General features: G+C 31.1%; 1 protein-coding gene across 2 annotated transcripts; it reads left to right on the forward strand.

Annotated features, from left to right (window-relative positions):
• The first annotated feature begins 675 nt into the window (after positions 1-675).
• On the forward strand, positions 676-11540 carry LOC119689468 (probable cytochrome P450 309a2). 2 transcript variants are annotated; one of them, XM_038104301.1, is made up of 8 exons: positions 676-1019; positions 1161-1299; positions 9124-9234; positions 9644-9748; positions 10194-10616; positions 10708-10834; positions 10938-11201; positions 11278-11540. In XM_038104301.1, exons 1-8 carry the CDS (start codon positions 820-822, stop codon positions 11463-11465), a joined length of 1557 nt encoding a protein of 518 aa, XP_037960229.1. In that variant the 5' UTR covers positions 676-819; the 3' UTR covers positions 11466-11540. The 2 variants fall into 2 exon arrangements, with proteins under 2 accessions (XP_037960229.1, XP_037960230.1); XM_038104302.1 differs by lacking the exon at positions 9124-9234.
• The last annotated feature ends 7264 nt before the right edge of the window (positions 11541-18804 follow it).

Here is an 18804-nt window from a genome sequence, read left to right on the forward strand (position 1 = left end):
TCCAAATACAGTAATAAGTCGAAGCTTAAAAAAAATTAAACTAATCTCAACGAAAATTAGAAAAAACAGAAGAGATACCATCACATGCTATAATTGTTAAAGATCTTTATTAAAAAATTTTCTGATTTTAAAAATCTTGATTTGAGAAGATTATTAATATTAAGTATGGATGAAATACCTAAATTTGCTAATTTAGGAATTTCCAACGTAGGAGAAATGTGAATACTGAAGCTATAATAAATGCGAAATATAAGGATATCTGCATGAAAAAAAGAAGAAGAATGAAAAGAAGACTGAGCGAAAAAAAGTATTCCCAAAACTTAAATATATTGAATACTATTAATATTATAAACACTGCAATCTTTTCTTAAAATCTTAGAGATATTTTAGAAATCTTTCCTTTATCAACATCAACGCAATTTGTTTTAATCCAACAATTTGTTCTACTTATCAAAATCGTATGCAACAAATACTTGATTCAGGATCTGCAAATTGTTAGGATTGAATTCCTGCAAGTGGAATAATTGCCACTTTAATAAATTTTAGTCTTTTTGGCTCGTCATCTATAATTCGTTATAATTGAAATAATTTTTCGTAGATGCTAAGAACAAATTTATTTTTAATGAATTTTTGTGAAAAATCATCTAAAAATTTTGTTATCACTTCGGGTTGAAACGGTGCCCGGATCGTAGAGAGAAGAAAAAGACAATAAACAAAGCGAAAAGTTTATTTAGTGATTAACGTCGGGCATGCCGCACCCGAAGCAGTGAACGCGTGTGTAGTTCTGCTTGTCACGTCGAGAGCGCGGGTTTGAAAAGAATGTTCGTCGAATTAATTTTCTATTCATTACTAGCTGTAGCCACCTCCCTGGGATCACTCTACATTTACTTAACATGGAATTTTAAATACTGGCAAAAAAGTAGCTTACGCATCGCAAAGCCCCTAACATTTTTGGGCACATATCCCAGCATTATGACACGCAAGCGGAACATGGTTTACGACATCCATGACGTATATTTGTAAGTCTTCATTTTCGAAAATATCTTGTTTAGTTTCAAAATACAATATTTACAATAATTACAATAATATATAGTGATTATACATACATATATATGTGCGCTTGTATAAAGCAATAAGTTCAGTGTTTGTGCACTTTTCAGGAATTATAAATCAAATAATCGTGCCGTGGGCGTTTTTGTGACACGCAAGCCAGAGATTTTGATTTTGGATCCGAATTTGGCACACGAAATTTTAGTTAAAAATTTTCGTTTGTATCGGGACACGTTGACGAGCTCATGGGTGAGTAGCTGAATATACAAACAACTGCCACATGTGCATATTCCCTTAAACATATATTGATTATGTGATTTATTTCAGTGAAATCAGTTATCCACCTCTCGCCCTCATCCACCCAATTCTCCATATGCAAATATAGACCAGCTTTTATAAAAGTAAAAACAAATCTCACTTGAGGCTATTTTGCCTACAACGAGCTTATATTGTATTTTGACAAGGACTCGTATTTTCGGTAAAATATCAAATTGCTTCATTTATTGCGGTCCTTTTTGGAGTGTGCTCTCAGCCCTGTCCCAAAAGCACGAAAAAACTTTGAAAATTGAAATTAAAAAAATGTTAATTTATAATAACTCAGTTAAAATTTAAAATTTTTTTTTAATTAATTCAATGAAAATGTCTGTGCTTTAAGCCAAAAACTCAAAGACGAGAACTGAGTTTAAATTCTGTAACTATAAAATTCATTGTAGGGATTCAATTGACAGAGGAACTTTTTAAATTTGGACTTTTATCTGATTGAGTGTATGGCTGGCGTCTTAGAAAAATTCTTACTTTGTCATTAAAGCTGTTATAAATAGTCATAAATATTCTCTATTCGATGCAAATAGATTACAAAACATAAGTTTATTTACTTCTTTGATAAAATATTTATAAATAACCTAGCTTCATGTACTTGTACAGACAAATAAATTTCATTTCAAAGTAACTAAGAGTCTTTTATATGTAATCAAAAATTGGGACAACTTTAAAAAAACTATGGGCAGTCCTTAAAAATATGAGGAATGAGTAATCTAAATCGTTGGGAAAGTTATCCTTAAGGATGTTGGTCCAAGCTTTTTGGATGATTTGTTCACAAAAGGGCTTCCTTCCTTCCGGAAACTTATTGGAATTTTTTGAAAGTTGCACTAAATGAAATCAGAAGAATATGAGGAATTGAAATGTTGCTCACACAAAATATTTATGTTTTCGAAAACTTTCTGAAGTCAAGTATGTCTTTATTATGACACATAATGATGTATTTAACATAAATTTGATGATACAAATCTTCAAATAAATCCCAAATGGATACTTTTAATTCAGGTTTATTAGTGGCTTTTTCTGTTAGTTTTATCTCATAATCGAGAGTGTTGCCAGCAACTTTCGTTTGCCACTCGCGCTATAAAATCAATTATACGCATTTTAATTACGTATACTGCGGTCAAAAAAAGTATTCGGCATTAAATAAATTTTTGTGAAATGTTGTAATAACAACAAAAAGAAAAACAAAAATGAAACAAATAAATAATGCAATTTTCAACAGTTGTATTCTGTTTATTTGTTTTTTTTGTTTGTACTCCAAAAATTTAAAAATAAAATAACAAGAAAAGCTATTCTATTGCGGAACACCAAAAATAGAGCAAAAAAGTATTCGTAATTTAAGCAACAGATTGCAGTTTTGCTAACAATAACTAAAATTTAATATTTTGTTATACGTCCATTCGGCTTTGGCATTCATTAAAGTAATTTTGCTGTCATAGCTGGATCCATATTAGCCCATTCGTCCATTAGAATCTGTTGCATCTGTTGCTTGTTTGAAAAGCTGTGTTTTCTTAATTTGGACTCCAAATGACCCGAAAGATGTTCTATATAGGTTGTGTCTGAACTTTTCGGAGATGTTTTTATCACTTTTCGGCAGTTATATAACAACCAAAGCTTAGTGTTTAACGCAAAATGCTTTGTATCATTATCCTGATAAAACAAAAAATTATTCCCAATGCACAGTTTTTCTTCATTTCATCTCAAGTTCTAATTTTATATATCGATATATAACTTATGATCCATCATTCCACTTATTACTTTGATATTTCACACACCAGATGCCGCCATACATCCCTAAATCATAACATCGCCACCACCATGTGTAACAGTCGCAACTGTATTGTGTACTTTCAGCTCCGTATTTTGCTTTCGATATACAATTACCTTCCCATCGCATCCAAAAAGGTTGAATTTACTCTCATCAGCAAAATCTCACAGTTTGCAGATTGTAGCCTTTTGAGTCTATTGATTTTGTTTACACATGGTTTCTTTCGTACACTTTTTCCTCTATAAACATAAATTTTAAGTGAATTTCGAATAGTCTTTTCCCAAATATTACTAAACGTTATTACAAAAAAATTTTTTTGAGATTTTGTTTTGAGATTTTTTTGAATTTGGCGTACTAACCACCGCTCATTCGCTTTGGAAAGTGCTTTAGGTCGGTCGGATCTTTGATTGTTTCGACCGATTTTGTTTCTTTACATTTTTTAATTATAGATTGAATGTAGTTCTTGGTGTATTTACTATTTCCCCAATTTTTTTTAACTTAAGTCATTTCTATAACGTTAAATTACAAATACTTTAACTTCTTCATAGAAAATAAAAAAAATGGGCCACTCTTTGCTTTATTTTTGGTGTTCCGCGATAGAATTGCTTTTTTTGTTATTTTATTTTTAAATTTTTGGAGTGCAAACAACAAAAACAAATAAACAGAATACAAAAGTTGAAAACTGCATTATTTTTTATATCAATTTTTTTGTTTCGTTTTGTTGTTATTATAACATTTCACAAAAATTTCGTTAATTACGAATACTTTTTTTGACCGCTATATTACTATTAATGTAACGTAACAGTTATATATTCAAAAAGAGTCATTTTAATTTATTTTTTATTTTTCCAGTTTCGCAATAAATTTTGGACAAATATGGACCTTATAATTACAGGAAGTAACTAAGAACTTAGTCTAACTACATAAGATTTCTATGTACATATCGTGATTTCTAGCAATGTATTTTAATTCACTAAAAGATTTTTTGATTTCTTTGTTGATGCATCTGCGCCAAGTCATTATAATCCGACCTTTGCTTCTGTAAAGTTAAAGGCGCTATTTCATCAGAGTTTTAACGAAAAGTATATCCGATCTATTGTACTTTCTGCGCATTATCTCTTTCTCGATCGGTTTTTGATTTGGCATTTGCCATAAACGTTCATTAGATTTAGTACGCGGCCACCAAATGCCAACAATACGACGCAGACATGCTTCCGAGATATTTTCTTGTATCTGGGAAAAGTTTAATGAAATTACAGCGATAATTAGATGGTGGTCGCTTCCAATGTCAGCGTTACGCTTACTGCGTACATCGCAAACAATGTTAAAGAACTTTCTTGACACGCATATGTGATCAATTTGAGTTTCTACATCGCTAGTCGGCGATGTAGAAACTAGTTTTATGGTTTATCTTATAAGAGAATGCTGAACTGCCAATTCTCAGGTTATGATTATTGCACAGCTCCAAAAGCAATTCTCCGTTTTTCGATTTGGGTCCTATTGCGTGCTTCCCTAAAACTCTTTAAAAATGTGGTTTATCTGGGCCTAATTGAGTTTTGAAATATTGTTGTTTTGAACCATAGTCAGTGTGTGGTCTAGCTGACTGTAAAAGTTTTCTTTGACCACTAGTTCGTTGTCTTCTGGCACGATGGTTATTTTATGATATTTTACATCGTCCGGGCAGTTAAAATTCTTTCTGAGATAACTTCTCATGATAAAAATAAATTCGCAATTGTTTTTAATAGGTATATACCAACATCTCTATAGTGTGGGTCGGCTTCAGTAGGCATGCCTGAATAGATAAGAAGTATCCTTTTGTTGTTGCGGTGCTCTCCATTTCCAATCCATCGGACTTCACTGAGTCCTACTGTATCAATTCTGAATCTATCGCACTCTGCAGCAAGTTGAGCAAATTGACCGGTCTGACACAAAGTACGAACGTTCTATTTTACGAATCTAGTCCTGCGATTGCTTATAGGAGTCAACGTATTTCCATTGTTAGTTATCCGATTTTTGTTTTCATTTTTTGTAGATACTCGAATAGTAGATCTTTTTACGGCGAAATATGTTTTATTAGCTCTTATTTGCTTAGTCCGGTGGTAGGGGTGCTATCTTCATTTCGATTTAGATCTGATAGCTGGCTCTGGAACTCGCCAGGTCAACGACGATGCTACTGATATTTCCTTTAGATAGGAAATTGTAGGGCGTAGATATACCGCCACATACTCGGTCGTCAGAGCGTCATTTCATTGGTAACAGGGAGAGCCACGGAAAGGTGCAGATTGACAGTAACCCAGACAGACTTTTAAATCGTGGGCTATAATCCCACATTTTGTTTACTAAATCCTGAAATATTTAAATATGTATAGGTCGTTCCAAATACTACCCCGTCAAAGGCTGTGTGTGTGTTATTCTTGTTGAATTTAGATAGTGCTTTGCTTATTTATGAATTGCCTAGATAGTTGAAAAAAGATACTGTTATTAAGATACTGACGCCAAACAAATACCTATATCAACACCAGATCTATTCAAAACATCAGATACACTTAATAGGTGGTCTCTCTAATTACAGGTAGCAATTATGGGTATGAAGATGAAGAACGTATTGTGTAACAAATATCTTCCACATATTTGTTACACTTAATAGAGAACACTTAATAGAAGTTGCGTTCTGTATCACAACTTCGTTATCCTCAAAAAAAAATGTAAAAATTGGGCTTATCATACCTTCAAACGATTTGCCACAAAATTGCTTACGTTGATTTTTTTTGGTGACTGTCGTAAAACGACAGTTATTTACGAATTTTTAAGGTTCTATATGAGATATTTTTGTTTGTAATAATTTTTATCACTAAAGGAAATTCGATGTGAAAAATTATGATGCAAACTTTGCCAGTTAGGCACCTAATTAGATGAATTAGTAAAATAGCCAACCTAAAACTAAGCATTTAATGCTTTAAATGTTAGTATTATTTTATATATATCTCTGCCACAGTGCTGCCAAATTATGACTGTGAAATGGATAAGCATTTAAAATTAGATTGTAACGGCGAATTAGTGTACGACATAGAAAAGTTATTAAAATAGGTTTTTAAATATCAAAAAGAACTATCCATATCAAATAATCATTAGGGAATATAAAAACAATTTTTTGACTTCGTATTAATTAAATACGACACGTATATTAAAAATATGTTAATCTCATTTATTTATATTGATTCATATCACCCATTAAATGCTTCTTTATTAAACTCTAACCTCACAGACTGCAACTCACAGAAACCAGTATTAGGATTGATATTTTGCTGAAAAGGTCGTAAAAAATATTTTTGCAAAAGTCTTATCAATGAGGAAAATCACTCGTATTTATTATTGAGTAGATGCAATTCAAAACGTTTGATAATAGAAGACACCATGCAGTGATAACAAAATATAGAAGTCATTTAAATAATTTTAATTATTTAAATTAATTTTTTTTATTTGAATGATAGCATAGCGCAACCAAAGAAAACACTTCACAGAGTCACTTCGCTTGTAGGCATTGGAAGTCATCAAACTAGATTTGCAGCAGAGATAGATAAGCCTCAAAATTAGCATAAATACAGCATTGACCCTCGCTGCGATAAGCGTTTCGATTTTTAGAATAAATATTTTTGGAGCAGATTTTGATGACACGATTTAAAAAGTTGTGAAATGATTGAAGAGCGAAAGGCGAAACACATTTCTACAGAAAAAACTGGTTGGTGTCAACTATTTAGCAGTATTGTTAGAATAAATTAATCGTGTCTCTTCTGATCACATTGCTACCTTACAATGAGTTCTAAAAAAAAATTATTCATATTCTTTTATAAAAATATACATATATTTTCTGTAGTAGTCTTGCAAGTCTGTAGTAGATTTTAATGTGTCCTAAAGAATTGATAATGATTTCACACAAAAGATTGATGAACTTTAAAAAGAAATAAGCATTGAATTCTTAGAAATTTTTAGGGTTTATAGTCACAAGGGATTTTTTATCAGTTTGGATGTAATTTTAGTGAAACATTGAGCTACTCAGAATTGCTACTGTAAAAAAAAGTATATTATGTATAAAGCCTCAAAATTATTTAATAAAGCGCACAAATCCCCAAGTCCAAAACAAATAAAAGATAAGTTCCTTTAAGCAAGTACATAACTTGTTTAAATAATCCTTTAATCTCACCATCGGATTTCGGTTTTATATAAATTTCCTTCTTCGATGCGTCTACTTCACATATGTCCTCATTAGATCATTTCACTGTAGACATAACCTTCCCCTAAGTCCTATTCTAATAACTGCAGTTTCGAACATATTTTTGTTCCGCATTGTCTTCCATCTACACTGCATCTACAATTCTTCATCTACAGTTAAGAGGAAGGAATGTTCTATAAGCCATATTAAGTTGTGATTAATTTTATGTATTTGACATTTCATTTTTATGTGATAATTATATCTTTGCTGTGTAATAATTTAATTGCTGCTTTATCACTTTGTTTCATGCAGAGTTCCTATTTTTACATCAATGCCTAACTTAGTTGTTGCTTTTATGCCAGTTCCAAAATACTTATATTCTTTGACAACTTTGAGAATATACGTAAAAGAGTCTGCAACTAGTTCAATGTCTCAATGTTGACAATTTCTATTTCTTTTTCTAGTTTCTCCCTCTGGACAGAACAAAGGTTGTAATTAATCCATTTAAGTAATCGCTCTGTTTCATTTTCTACTTTCCTTTAGTTTGCCATGTAAAACTAGTATTATCAAACTGAGTCAAATATGCATTGAAAATTAATCTCACAGGTTAAATCCTTTAAATACGGAAATATTGGTTATGTGAGTAGTCTATAGAATTCTTAACATCCATCAATATATCAGACCTATACCCTATTAAGATTCTTTGATCATATATATTTTAGATGCAGATGCAGCTATTGGCATATAAACATATTGAGTAATCGAAGTTCTTCAATCTAATGATCTTTCTACATTTCCTTATTCTTTTGAATTTTGTGAGAGAAGATTATTCTTTTACAATAATGGAAATGTTTGTTAAAAGCTCTAAGTAATTTTTCCGGTTATATCGTAGTCACATCTACTTCATTAACGCATGTTGATTGATTTAGACCTGTTGATCTCTGAGCCATAATATCGATTGATAGATAATTAATAAATGAGCGATTACGTATAGTCATTCCGATTAGACTTCTGATAGCAGTCAGTTTATATTCTGTTTTGCATTCACCTTAAGTTTAGTTTTGTCAATTATCATCTGCTCAAAAAGTACTCGGATTTTGTAAATAAAACACACAAATTTAAATTTTATTCCAAATTTATTTTATCTCCTTTAAAATATGCTCCTTCTGAAGCGATACACATATGCCAACGCTTAACCCAATCTTCCACACACTTTTCGTAGGCCCGTGAAGGTATGGCTTTTAGTTCCTTCAGCGAATTCTCTTTTACCGATCCAATCGACTCAAAACGCTTACCACGGGACAATATGAGTTTCAGAAACAGAAAAAAGTCGCACGGATCCAGATCTGGCGAATATGGTGCCCGAGCGATGAAAAAGTTTGAAAAAGTTCTATTACTTAAGGAGTAGTTAACAAACAACAAAATCCGGATACTTTTTGAGTAGAAGGTATTTAACGAGGGCAATAAAGTTTACATCTAATGATAATGAAGTCGCTGTTCATGAGTGTGGCACATGATCAGTTCTACAAAGAAATTAAAGCGATCACAGCACAAGGCTCCATCTTGTCTGATGCTTTGTATGATTCTAAAATAATCAGAGTGATTTGAGCTTACTTTTATAAAAGTACTTATGCTTTGCATCAGTCAGATATCAGAAATTGAAAAATCTATTATATTCATAAAGCAATTAAAAATATCTGCGAATATAAAAATTAAGTTATTTTTCGATGATAGCAAAAGACACAATTAATGGAACGCGATATTTTTTTTTTAGATAAATAATCACCAAGCAGATAAATATGCAACTCGAAATCCTTTTTGGTGCGTTGGAGATAATTGGAAGAACCTTCGAACTGATGCAATGGGAGGCATTACGCAAAGCAAAGTATAATTCGTTTTTTAAATAAGATTTATTTTTTTAAATATAATTTTAATTAATATTGGTTTTAAATGAAAGTAAAATCTATATTAGTAGAATATTATATTATAGGAAGAAATTTTAAGTTTAATACTACTTGAGTTAGATATAGAGGTGTTTTGATCAGTGCAAAATATTGATTAAAAATAAGTATTTTCATCGGAATTCTTAAAATCTTATTATATATATGTAATCGATAGTGAGTGTTAGTGGAATGTATATGCTTTGGATTAATATCTTCATATGAAATATTGAACTGAAATACCTTCCAATGAAAGCAAAATGCTAAGACAAGACTATTATTATAAGTTTTTTCACTTTGTCTTTTTTATTATCATGAAAATAAATAATTTAAAACTCCTTTATAATTTTTTAGTTAAAACAATCGTATACAATATGGCAAAGCAGTTGCAAAAAACTTTTAAAAGTGATGGAGGATAAAGTGGGTAACTCAGGCACAAATATCATTGAAACCAGAGATGTAAGTACAAGTATATTCATTTTAAAGACATAAGTTTTTTATAAACTATTTACTTTTATGACTTAAGATGTTTGAAACTTTACTTTATTGCTAAGTGAATATATAATGAGTTTATAAAATTAGAAAAGAACAAAACTTTTTAAACTTTTAATTTCTGGTGCTATATATCTTTATTGAGTTATTAAATTTCTAAATATTTTGTTAAGGAACACAACTTCAATGTATAGCATTTCTATCCACTACCAATTAAATTTTGTGCTCAAAGCTAAATCTTTTCTAAGAGGAAGTGCAATACGTTTCTAGACTTCATGTCTTTTATTTGAGGCGTTTCAACATTTCTTTTTAGGTTAAAGCAATCTAGAGTTGCCTTCTATAAATTCACAAATTTAGAAGTACAGCTTTTCTGTGTTCCAATATTGTCCTTTAACGTACATTATGATTGCAGCTTTGTTTTCGTTTTACGGCCGATGTTATGTGTAACTACATTTGGGGAATTGATGTCGGCACACTGACCAATCCGACCGAAGTCAGCCATGTTGTGGGAATGACAGATAAATGGATTATGTACACCTACAAAACACGTGTCTACTCATTAATGGCGACCGTAACACCCGTAGTGCGTGTAATATGGCCATTTACGCTCTTCCCAAAGGAAACGGATGATTTTTTTTCAAAGCTAACACGAGATGCAGTGCAAATTCGACAACAGCAACCAGCAAACACTGAGCGGCCAGATTTTCTTAATTACATGCTGCAGCTGCAGGAACGCAAAGGCATTAGCCACGACGATATGGTCGGACATTCGCTGACAATGCTGCTAGATGGCTATGAAACTGTAGCGATTGCTCTCATGCACACATTATATTATGTAAGTTGAGTTTTGGCAAACAAAAGATAATAGAGTGAAATTCGTTAAGAATTTTAATTTATTTTATTTATGCACACGAAACTAATTTTAGCTGGCGAAATACCCGAAAGTGCAACAAAAATTACGCGATGAGTTAATGACGAACATGTACAATACTAAAGTTGGGTTCTCCTATGAGGAGCTTATGAATTTGCCGTACTTGGATCAGTGTGTACATGGTAAGTGTCAGTGCAGAGCTACAGGGACATTGCATCAAGTTCAGTGCTTGGTTTTTGTTTTCTTACTTTGGGATTTTACTAATAACATTATATTTTTGTTTAGAGACCTTGCGATTAGTCACTTTACTGCCAAATATACCACGCATCTGCACAGAAGACACCACATTACAGCTTTCACCGGAGCAAAGCGTCGACATTCCTAAGGGTATGGTTGTGACAGTGCCAGTGTATTCATTACATCACGATAAGGATTATTTTCCACAACCAAACGAATACGTACCGGAACGCTTTGATAATGGCGCTCACCTCGAATTGACAAAGCGGGGTATATACTTGCCCTTTAGTGATGGACCACGCATTTGCATTGGTAAGTTTTATCTCCAAGCGTTCAATTTTCATAAAGTGAAACGAATTTTTCCTTATGATGTAAATGCGATGTGCAGGTGCTCGCTTGGCTTTGATGACTGCAAAAATTGCTTTAGCTGAAATTATTTTGCAGTATGAAATCAACAGTTGTGCGCTTACCCAAGAGGATCAAAGCACAAATGTCAAGTCTTTTATATTGTGCCTTGATGGCGATATTATGCTGGAATATAAAAGCTTAACTAAATACCAAGGCTTTTTGAAGTAAACATATGTTGTTTTAGATGTTAGAAGCAATCACTCAAAATTTTAATTCAAGTATAAATTGATAAAAAATTGCAAAAATATTTTATCTATTAGAAGTGTTTTATGAATTCAATTTTACTACTACTATTAAATTATGTGTATTTATATTAAAAAATAAAACGAAATATATTAAACACCGTGTGTAAGTCGGGACTGTAATAGTTTACCGAAATAAATCACTACTAATCTAATATATACTAATAATATAATATAGTATACATATATGGTTCATGCGAAGGTTTATAATATATCCTCGAAGTACGGTTTTAGCGGTTTTATGTCTCGGGTAGATAATAACCCAAAAGCACTCATGAACAGTCGCCTTAACTATTGCAGTTGCCTCAAAATTCTGGTACATTCTACATAAAGACCGCATTTATTCGCGACAGTCTTTTCAACTTAACCTAAAATATATTCCCATAAACATTTTTTGTCTTCTAGTTTTATTTTGTTTTTGTACAAAAAAACAATATAGAAACCATAACCGAAAGTACCTCTTTACCTGCGCCAATTTTTTTCACTGTTTGTATGAAATTACAAAAACAATTACCTTACATGCAAAATGCATTTTAAATTTTCGTTTATAAAAATATCTGGCAATTATTTGTGCATTTTAAAATTAAAAGTAGAATGTAAGAGTTATTTGTGCGTGGAAATATAAGAGGCAAAGGCAAATAATAATAATTATTTTTAATAAATGTAATGTAGCAAATTTAATTATTATTTTTTGAGTTTTAATTTAAAACTTGAAACATGAGGTCTCAATTTGAGTATCTGTGGTTTAACAAATGCCGTTCACAACGACTTTTAAAATTTTTGGATAAAATCTCAGTAGGATTTATAATTTTGATATTACTATTATTTGAATATGAAAGGTTGACTGATTGTCTTTGAAGATTTAAGGATATTATTTTTGGAAAGCTATTCTTTGCTAATATAGCTATGTTCCAATAATGACTATGCACAAGTCCCAATAATGACTACCTCAATAGTTAGTAGATGATATGCATAAAGTAAAAAAAAAAAATAAAGAATGAAATGAATAAGGTATAGAATATAGTTTATAACGTGAAGACTGTGTATTTCCTTCTTTGATGAAATTGTTGTGATTGAGTAAGACAAAAGTCTTGAATTCACCAGCAGCAAGCTGATTAATAAGATAATAAGCCTAAAACTTATTATGGTTTTGCAAGGCTTGATGATTACTTCTATTTGTGACAATTTGACCTGCAAATGCAGAAGTCTATAAATAAAAACTGAATCACGAAGTGCACAACACTTTATAAATTGCATTATTATTAAATAAACAATGTTAGTACCAAGCATTTGGTCTTATTATATATAATATACTTTAAATGCGTAAAAGTTGAATTTAAGAACTTAAATTAAATAAATAATATGTAACAATATTTTTAGCGTAGAATAAATTCCACCTTAGATAAATTTTTTTTATTTCTATAAATTTAAAATAAATAATAAATTATTTTTGTATAACTGAACTATTTATTTTTTTAAATTATTAAATTATTTAATTATTGTAATTATAACCATAAACTTGCACTATTTTAAGTGATATTACTTTCACATATCTTAAGGCGCCTGAAGATGAAACATCGCGTAAGCATCGTTTAAATGCACGCATGCTTTAATTTTATAGTATAATTGTTGTTATTTTCTGGGGCGCGTTTAAAATAATGTGGACAAGTTTGATGTGTAATAGCAAGCGACGACATCGATTGCTGACAGCAATCGATGGTGTGTAAAGGGCGCTTTAAGTGTTTTATGTGTCAAGTCCACTTCAGTTGAAGTGTGAGTATAAAGTCATATGAACTGTGCTCATTCTTTTAATCTAACGAAATTGCATATTTCTATTTATTGCTTTTTTTGGACACATTCTTGCTTTTAAATTCATCTAAAAAAACCCATTAAATTAAAAAAAAATATTGGAAAAAGGGAAGACAACGAAGCAACTACAAGTACAAACACAAGAAAGACTTTCTTTTATTGTTTTTTGATTGCAATTTTACTGCCTAGGATATGTTGGTAAACTTTTGTCAATTTCTGCTTTTTATTTTGTACGCAAACTTAAATGACATATACTTCTATACTCCTACTCTCTACTTTCTACTCATTACACCTCCAGCAAGGCAAGTAAGGTCGACCAGACCTCACCAACCACGACTACACTAAGTTGCATGTTGAGTGTTTCACAAGTAAATTTCCACACTTAACAAGACAGGATAAGACAAAAGTTAGCATAGGAGAGACCTGTAAGGAATTTGAAACTTTTTAATGACAAAGTTTATAGCTGCGACACTTACGAAACTGTGCCACTTAATGCAAAGGTAAAAGCAGTGAACAAAAAAATTGGAAAAAGAAAATTGAAGCCGGGAAAAAATTCAACTTGAAAGACATAAAAACGGACGAAAACTTTCAATTGCATTTTTTCGCTCTAATACCAAGGATTAAACTTTAACTGAAGGATTAAATAGCAAATAAGATTTCATTTAAGATCTTTTTGATAACTTTTGGAATGGTGAATTTAATACTACTTAAATTATTATGAGAAGCGTTTACGGCAATTGTTCTTGCTGTTGTTACGTGTTATTTTTAGTGTAATGTATCGCAAGTTACTAATTTCTTTGAACAACAACCAAAGCAACAACAACAGTGACATAATTAAACACTTATGTCACTAATTAAACACTTATGTCGTGTATACGTAAGTAGGAACCGGCTGCGTCAAACCAATTATGTCAATGGTTTTCCTAACAGTCCATCCAACAAAAATAAATATGCACTTTTAATTTTGGCACATCAATCTTTATTAACTAAACTGTTGGAACAGCTGGTATCGCCGCTTTTGATGTGTCTGATGCCGACTTATTTGTTGCTGTTTTGGATCCTACAGTTGCTACTGCTGCTGTTGTTGCTGTCGCTATTGATGATGTTGTTGCTGTTTCAACTTCACTTTTTATTCATATATTTCTTATTATTTATACTTGTAATTTCAACAATTCTTAATAATGTAACTCGATTACAGATACTCGAATACAAGTATGCTTTAAACACTGTTGTCCTTTTTTATTATTTTTAAAAACTTTATCCTTCTGATACCGTATAATTAAAGTAAGGAATTAAATGTACTTTCTTTAATAAATAAATTTCTTCTGACAACCGTGAATATACTTGCACGTCAATTTTCGGACTTTCTGAACACCAATCACGAGACAGAATGCACACGCAACTCGACTTTCAACTTGCAACTCACTACTGACAACTGATTGGTTCGGAAACTCCCACCCATGTTTTCACCTTTGGGAACAGTGAAAACATTGATCATGTGCGTAATGCGTGTTCGGAAATTTCCATTGATTTTCTGCCATTTCGCTGACAATATTTGGTACTTGCAATTCTGCATAAAATAAATATTAAATTCAGTGGATGAACTCAATAATATTTTGCAACAACGTTTCTGCGTAATTTGCAGAATTGACTTTAACATTAACCTTATTTTACATTACATTACACACCACCAAAAATGGTTTGTAAAGTTACATAATATTTATGTTAATATATCTAGCTAGACTAGATACACAACACCTTGAGACCAGTTGCAACGGCTGAATAGAAACTAATTCATTAAAAGATGTTGAGTCGTAATCTGTTAAATCAACTAAAAATCGTTTAAACCATAGAAAACTCCAAACTTTTAAAATTCCCAAAAAATTGCTTCATTTCATCCCCCTCCTCCTCCTACCATACCCACCTGCCAAAGGTTTTTTAGCGATTTTCACGCGCGGCTTTTTCGGCTTGTTGAAAAGTTTTCAGTTGTGCCCGGCAATACAATTTCCAATTAGCAATTAAAATCTATAAAAACCAAAATAATTATTAAGAATAACTAAAAACAGCACACAAGGTTGCGGCATATCCTGCTCCTGCTCACGGGATCCCTTTGCTCCACTATTTTTCCTTTGCTACAATCATAATCGTTATCGGCGAGGCAGAAGTGCTCTCACTGTTTACTTCAGTGAAGTACGTGTACTTCAAAAGTTTTGACTCACAAAATCAAAAAAACTCAAATAAAATCCAAATTGTATTTTAAAGCGCTGCTAATAGCGGGGAGGCATATGGTTTTAAGTTATATTAAGTGGGGCGCCTTCTCTGCAGAAAATTTCAACAGAAAATTTGGTTTTGAAAGGAGTTAACCAAAATGCAAGTTATCTGCGCAAATCGTTTGCGGAGTAGCATTCGGCTTTAATCGAGGAAAATGATAATTGCATTCCATTCTTTAAATAGGACCCAGTATTATGTGTCGATTAAGTTAAATTATCTCTGCATTCTTTGGAACTAATAGACTTAAATGTGCTCAAATGGTTCCGCACTAGAAGCAAACGATATATTTTTTATTAATTCTTTGTCCAACATTAACATTCAATTACGCTAGAAACTGATTTCTACCACCACATTGAGGTAGCACTGAGGTAGAAGCTGAGGAACAAAGGACAATACATCACATCTTAAATCTCACATGTGCAATGGAAGTGGTTAGAGATGAATAGATTAGTAAATCATTAGCAAAAAAATTGCAAGAGTGTGAAATGACATTAAGCAATCGAAATATGAAATTATATAAACTTTATAAAATTATATAAAGATGTAATTAATTAAAATTTTCTTTATTTTAACAACAAAATCTAATAGATAAAACTCATTCTGAATCAAACTACTTTAATTTATAAATATTACCTTGATATATGTGTATATGTAAATTAAATGGTGATATCTTTCATTAAGAAGTGATGAAAAATAATAGACTTATTCAATATGTAAAAGGCTTTTATTGCTTAATTATTTATTCCATTTCTTCTTTTATTTGATCAAATTTAGAACTAAGGTTTTTGTTTGTTTGCTTGAATTGATGCTGATAGATCCTGTAGCTGCTTTTGTAAAACATCAGAGCCATCATTCAACATTTCTGAAGCTTTAGACAAAATATTCTGTAATTGCATAAAATTAAAAAAAAAGGAATATATAACTGTACTGAATTTTGACCATATTTGATGAAAAGGTTTCAATTGTAAAAAATATCGGAAAAGAAATTCTACTTTACACAGAACCTCTTAGAATAACGATGTAGTTCTCATCGAGGATAATTGGAACAGTCAAAAATTGGAATGGGAATGACATTGTTGGAAAATTTCAAAAGCGAAGGATAAATTCAAGCATGAAAGGCACTTTGATATTAAGATGTTTAAAAAATGTTTTAAGTCTGAATCTTTATAATGAAATATATACATAGGAGATGTTTATACGCCCTGTTCTATTATTCTCTCCTATTACATGCAATGGAAACATTCGCTGTTACTAACAATATCATTCAGAATTCTTTAAGTGTTTAATTCACGGCATCTTGGTAACGTCCAGAAAGTAACAACATTTAGTAAGTAAAGACGAAAGAAATGAAAGAGGATACTTTAAAACATTATATCTAAAATCATAGTAAGACAATGCACCCAACAACAGACAGAACACAGGATGGAACTCTAATGTCGTGTAATTAATGCCACATTTCGTGATCCTTAATAATTCAATTTAAATATTTCATAAAAAAGAAAAATAATGCGTCATATATATCATTTTACATGATAATGCTTACTTTGTATTGTGTAGAATATGCTGTATTAGCAGAACACTAAATGAAGAACCCGAAGTACATTTTATTGAAATTGAGTTACCACATGTCTTAGTTTTCAAAACCAGTAGTGGTTCAAGCATCTAATAAAAATTAATTAGAGAATGTAAGGCGAAAATCGTTGGACAAATCGACTTATTGATATTAACCTCATCTGAGGTGCCAGTCATAGTCACAAAAGATACGTATATATTAAAAAGGCAGATATTTTTGCGAATTTTAAATTTTTCATTTGGTAGACTTTGACATCATACAATAAAATCAGAACCAAACTGTTCATTTCAGTTTTTCCAAGACACTGCTGCCCATAGCTTCACTGAAGAGGAGCTGCTTATTTGGTTTAAGACTTTTTGTAGAAATTATGAACATTTTGATAAGAAAAAAAAGGTTGTGCACGTAAATTGTGGCTGTCTGGTTTTGATGAACAAATACAACATGTTTTTGCAGATTAACTTTTTTGAAGTGTTTGACTGCTCCTGAGTAAGGAGCAAAGGTTACTTAGATTAAATTTAATAGAATAAATACAGTTAACTTAAACAAATTTCGTATAAAGATTGCGGATTTAAAACAGTGATTAATCATTAATTATGAGAAGTGAAAAGGTGTTTGCTGCTCAGCTACATTAACTAACTAATCCATCAACTAATCTCTAGCCAGCCTTTATTGAACCGAAGGAGTTTTGTGTTCGTAAATCGAGAGATATTGTTAAATTTGTCAATAGTGGAGTTTTCCAGTGGCTTAGAACAATCTTTTTAGTAATCTATCTCAAGGTCTTAATGTATTTAATGTTTAATATCCATTGTATCCAATTACTGGATCCACAAAAAGGGAATATAATCCATACCTTTTTTTTAGTTAATTAACTTTTATTTTAAAACTTTTTTTGACTTTTTAGAAATATTGAGATCCTACCCATTATTAAGACCTTAAACACAAGTTTCTGTGGATCCGATATTATCAAACAGGAATCTCACACAATTGGGTAATATCTAACTTACCGCAAATTCTTCTTGTTTAAGAGCAGTTGGCAGTTGTTTAAAAATTTTATTAAGTAAATCGTTTTCGTCACTGGTTGCTGATACTTCAGACATAGCAAACTATAAAGAAATTAATGCAGTATTATCAGTTCAGAAATATCCATTTTAGGAATTTGATAAAAAAAAAATTGTGGTTACCTCTGCAATGTAAATGACAATGAAAAGCCCAAGCAAAATTTTCAGCAAAGTAGACATATTTGATTTTTCTAGTTAAATAATATTAGATTTCAAAAAAAATGGCATAAAACTTAGTTTTTCATTACTTACATTCTATTAGTTGCTCGAAAAAGATTGTAAATTGAACTGAAAAATTTATTTCAGATTTTAATTTTTATTGCAATTTTTTTAACACTCAAAGACCTTTGCGTGATTGATAAGATTTTGAAGCAAAACTTATGTAAGCATTGATTTGTGTTTTCTATGCTTTAGACTTTTTGTTACTGAAAAATAATATGCAATCAATTATCAATAGTCAACAAATTTACAAATTTATTTGCATTCGAGTGGCACTATTTAAATTCGCAATTGGCAGACTAATCCAAAACTGATAATAAATGGCCTTATTTGTT

This window comes from Teleopsis dalmanni, chromosome X (assembly GCF_002237135.1).
Source record: "Teleopsis dalmanni isolate 2A chromosome X, ASM223713v2, whole genome shotgun sequence".
In the NCBI taxonomy this organism is placed as follows: domain Eukaryota; kingdom Metazoa; phylum Arthropoda; class Insecta; order Diptera; family Diopsidae; genus Teleopsis; species Teleopsis dalmanni.

Coding starts and splice junctions, on each gene's coding strand:
- LOC119689468 (XM_038104301.1), top strand. CDS start 820: ATGTTCGTCGAATTAATTTTCTATTCATTACTAGCTGTAGCCACCTCC. Junction 10,835..10,937: donor CTTGGATCAGTGTGTACATG/GTAAGTGTCAGT, acceptor ATTTTTGTTTAG/AGACCTTGCGATTAGTCACT. Junction 11,202..11,277: donor TGGACCACGCATTTGCATTG/GTAAGTTTTATC, acceptor TGCGATGTGCAG/GTGCTCGCTTGGCTTTGATG.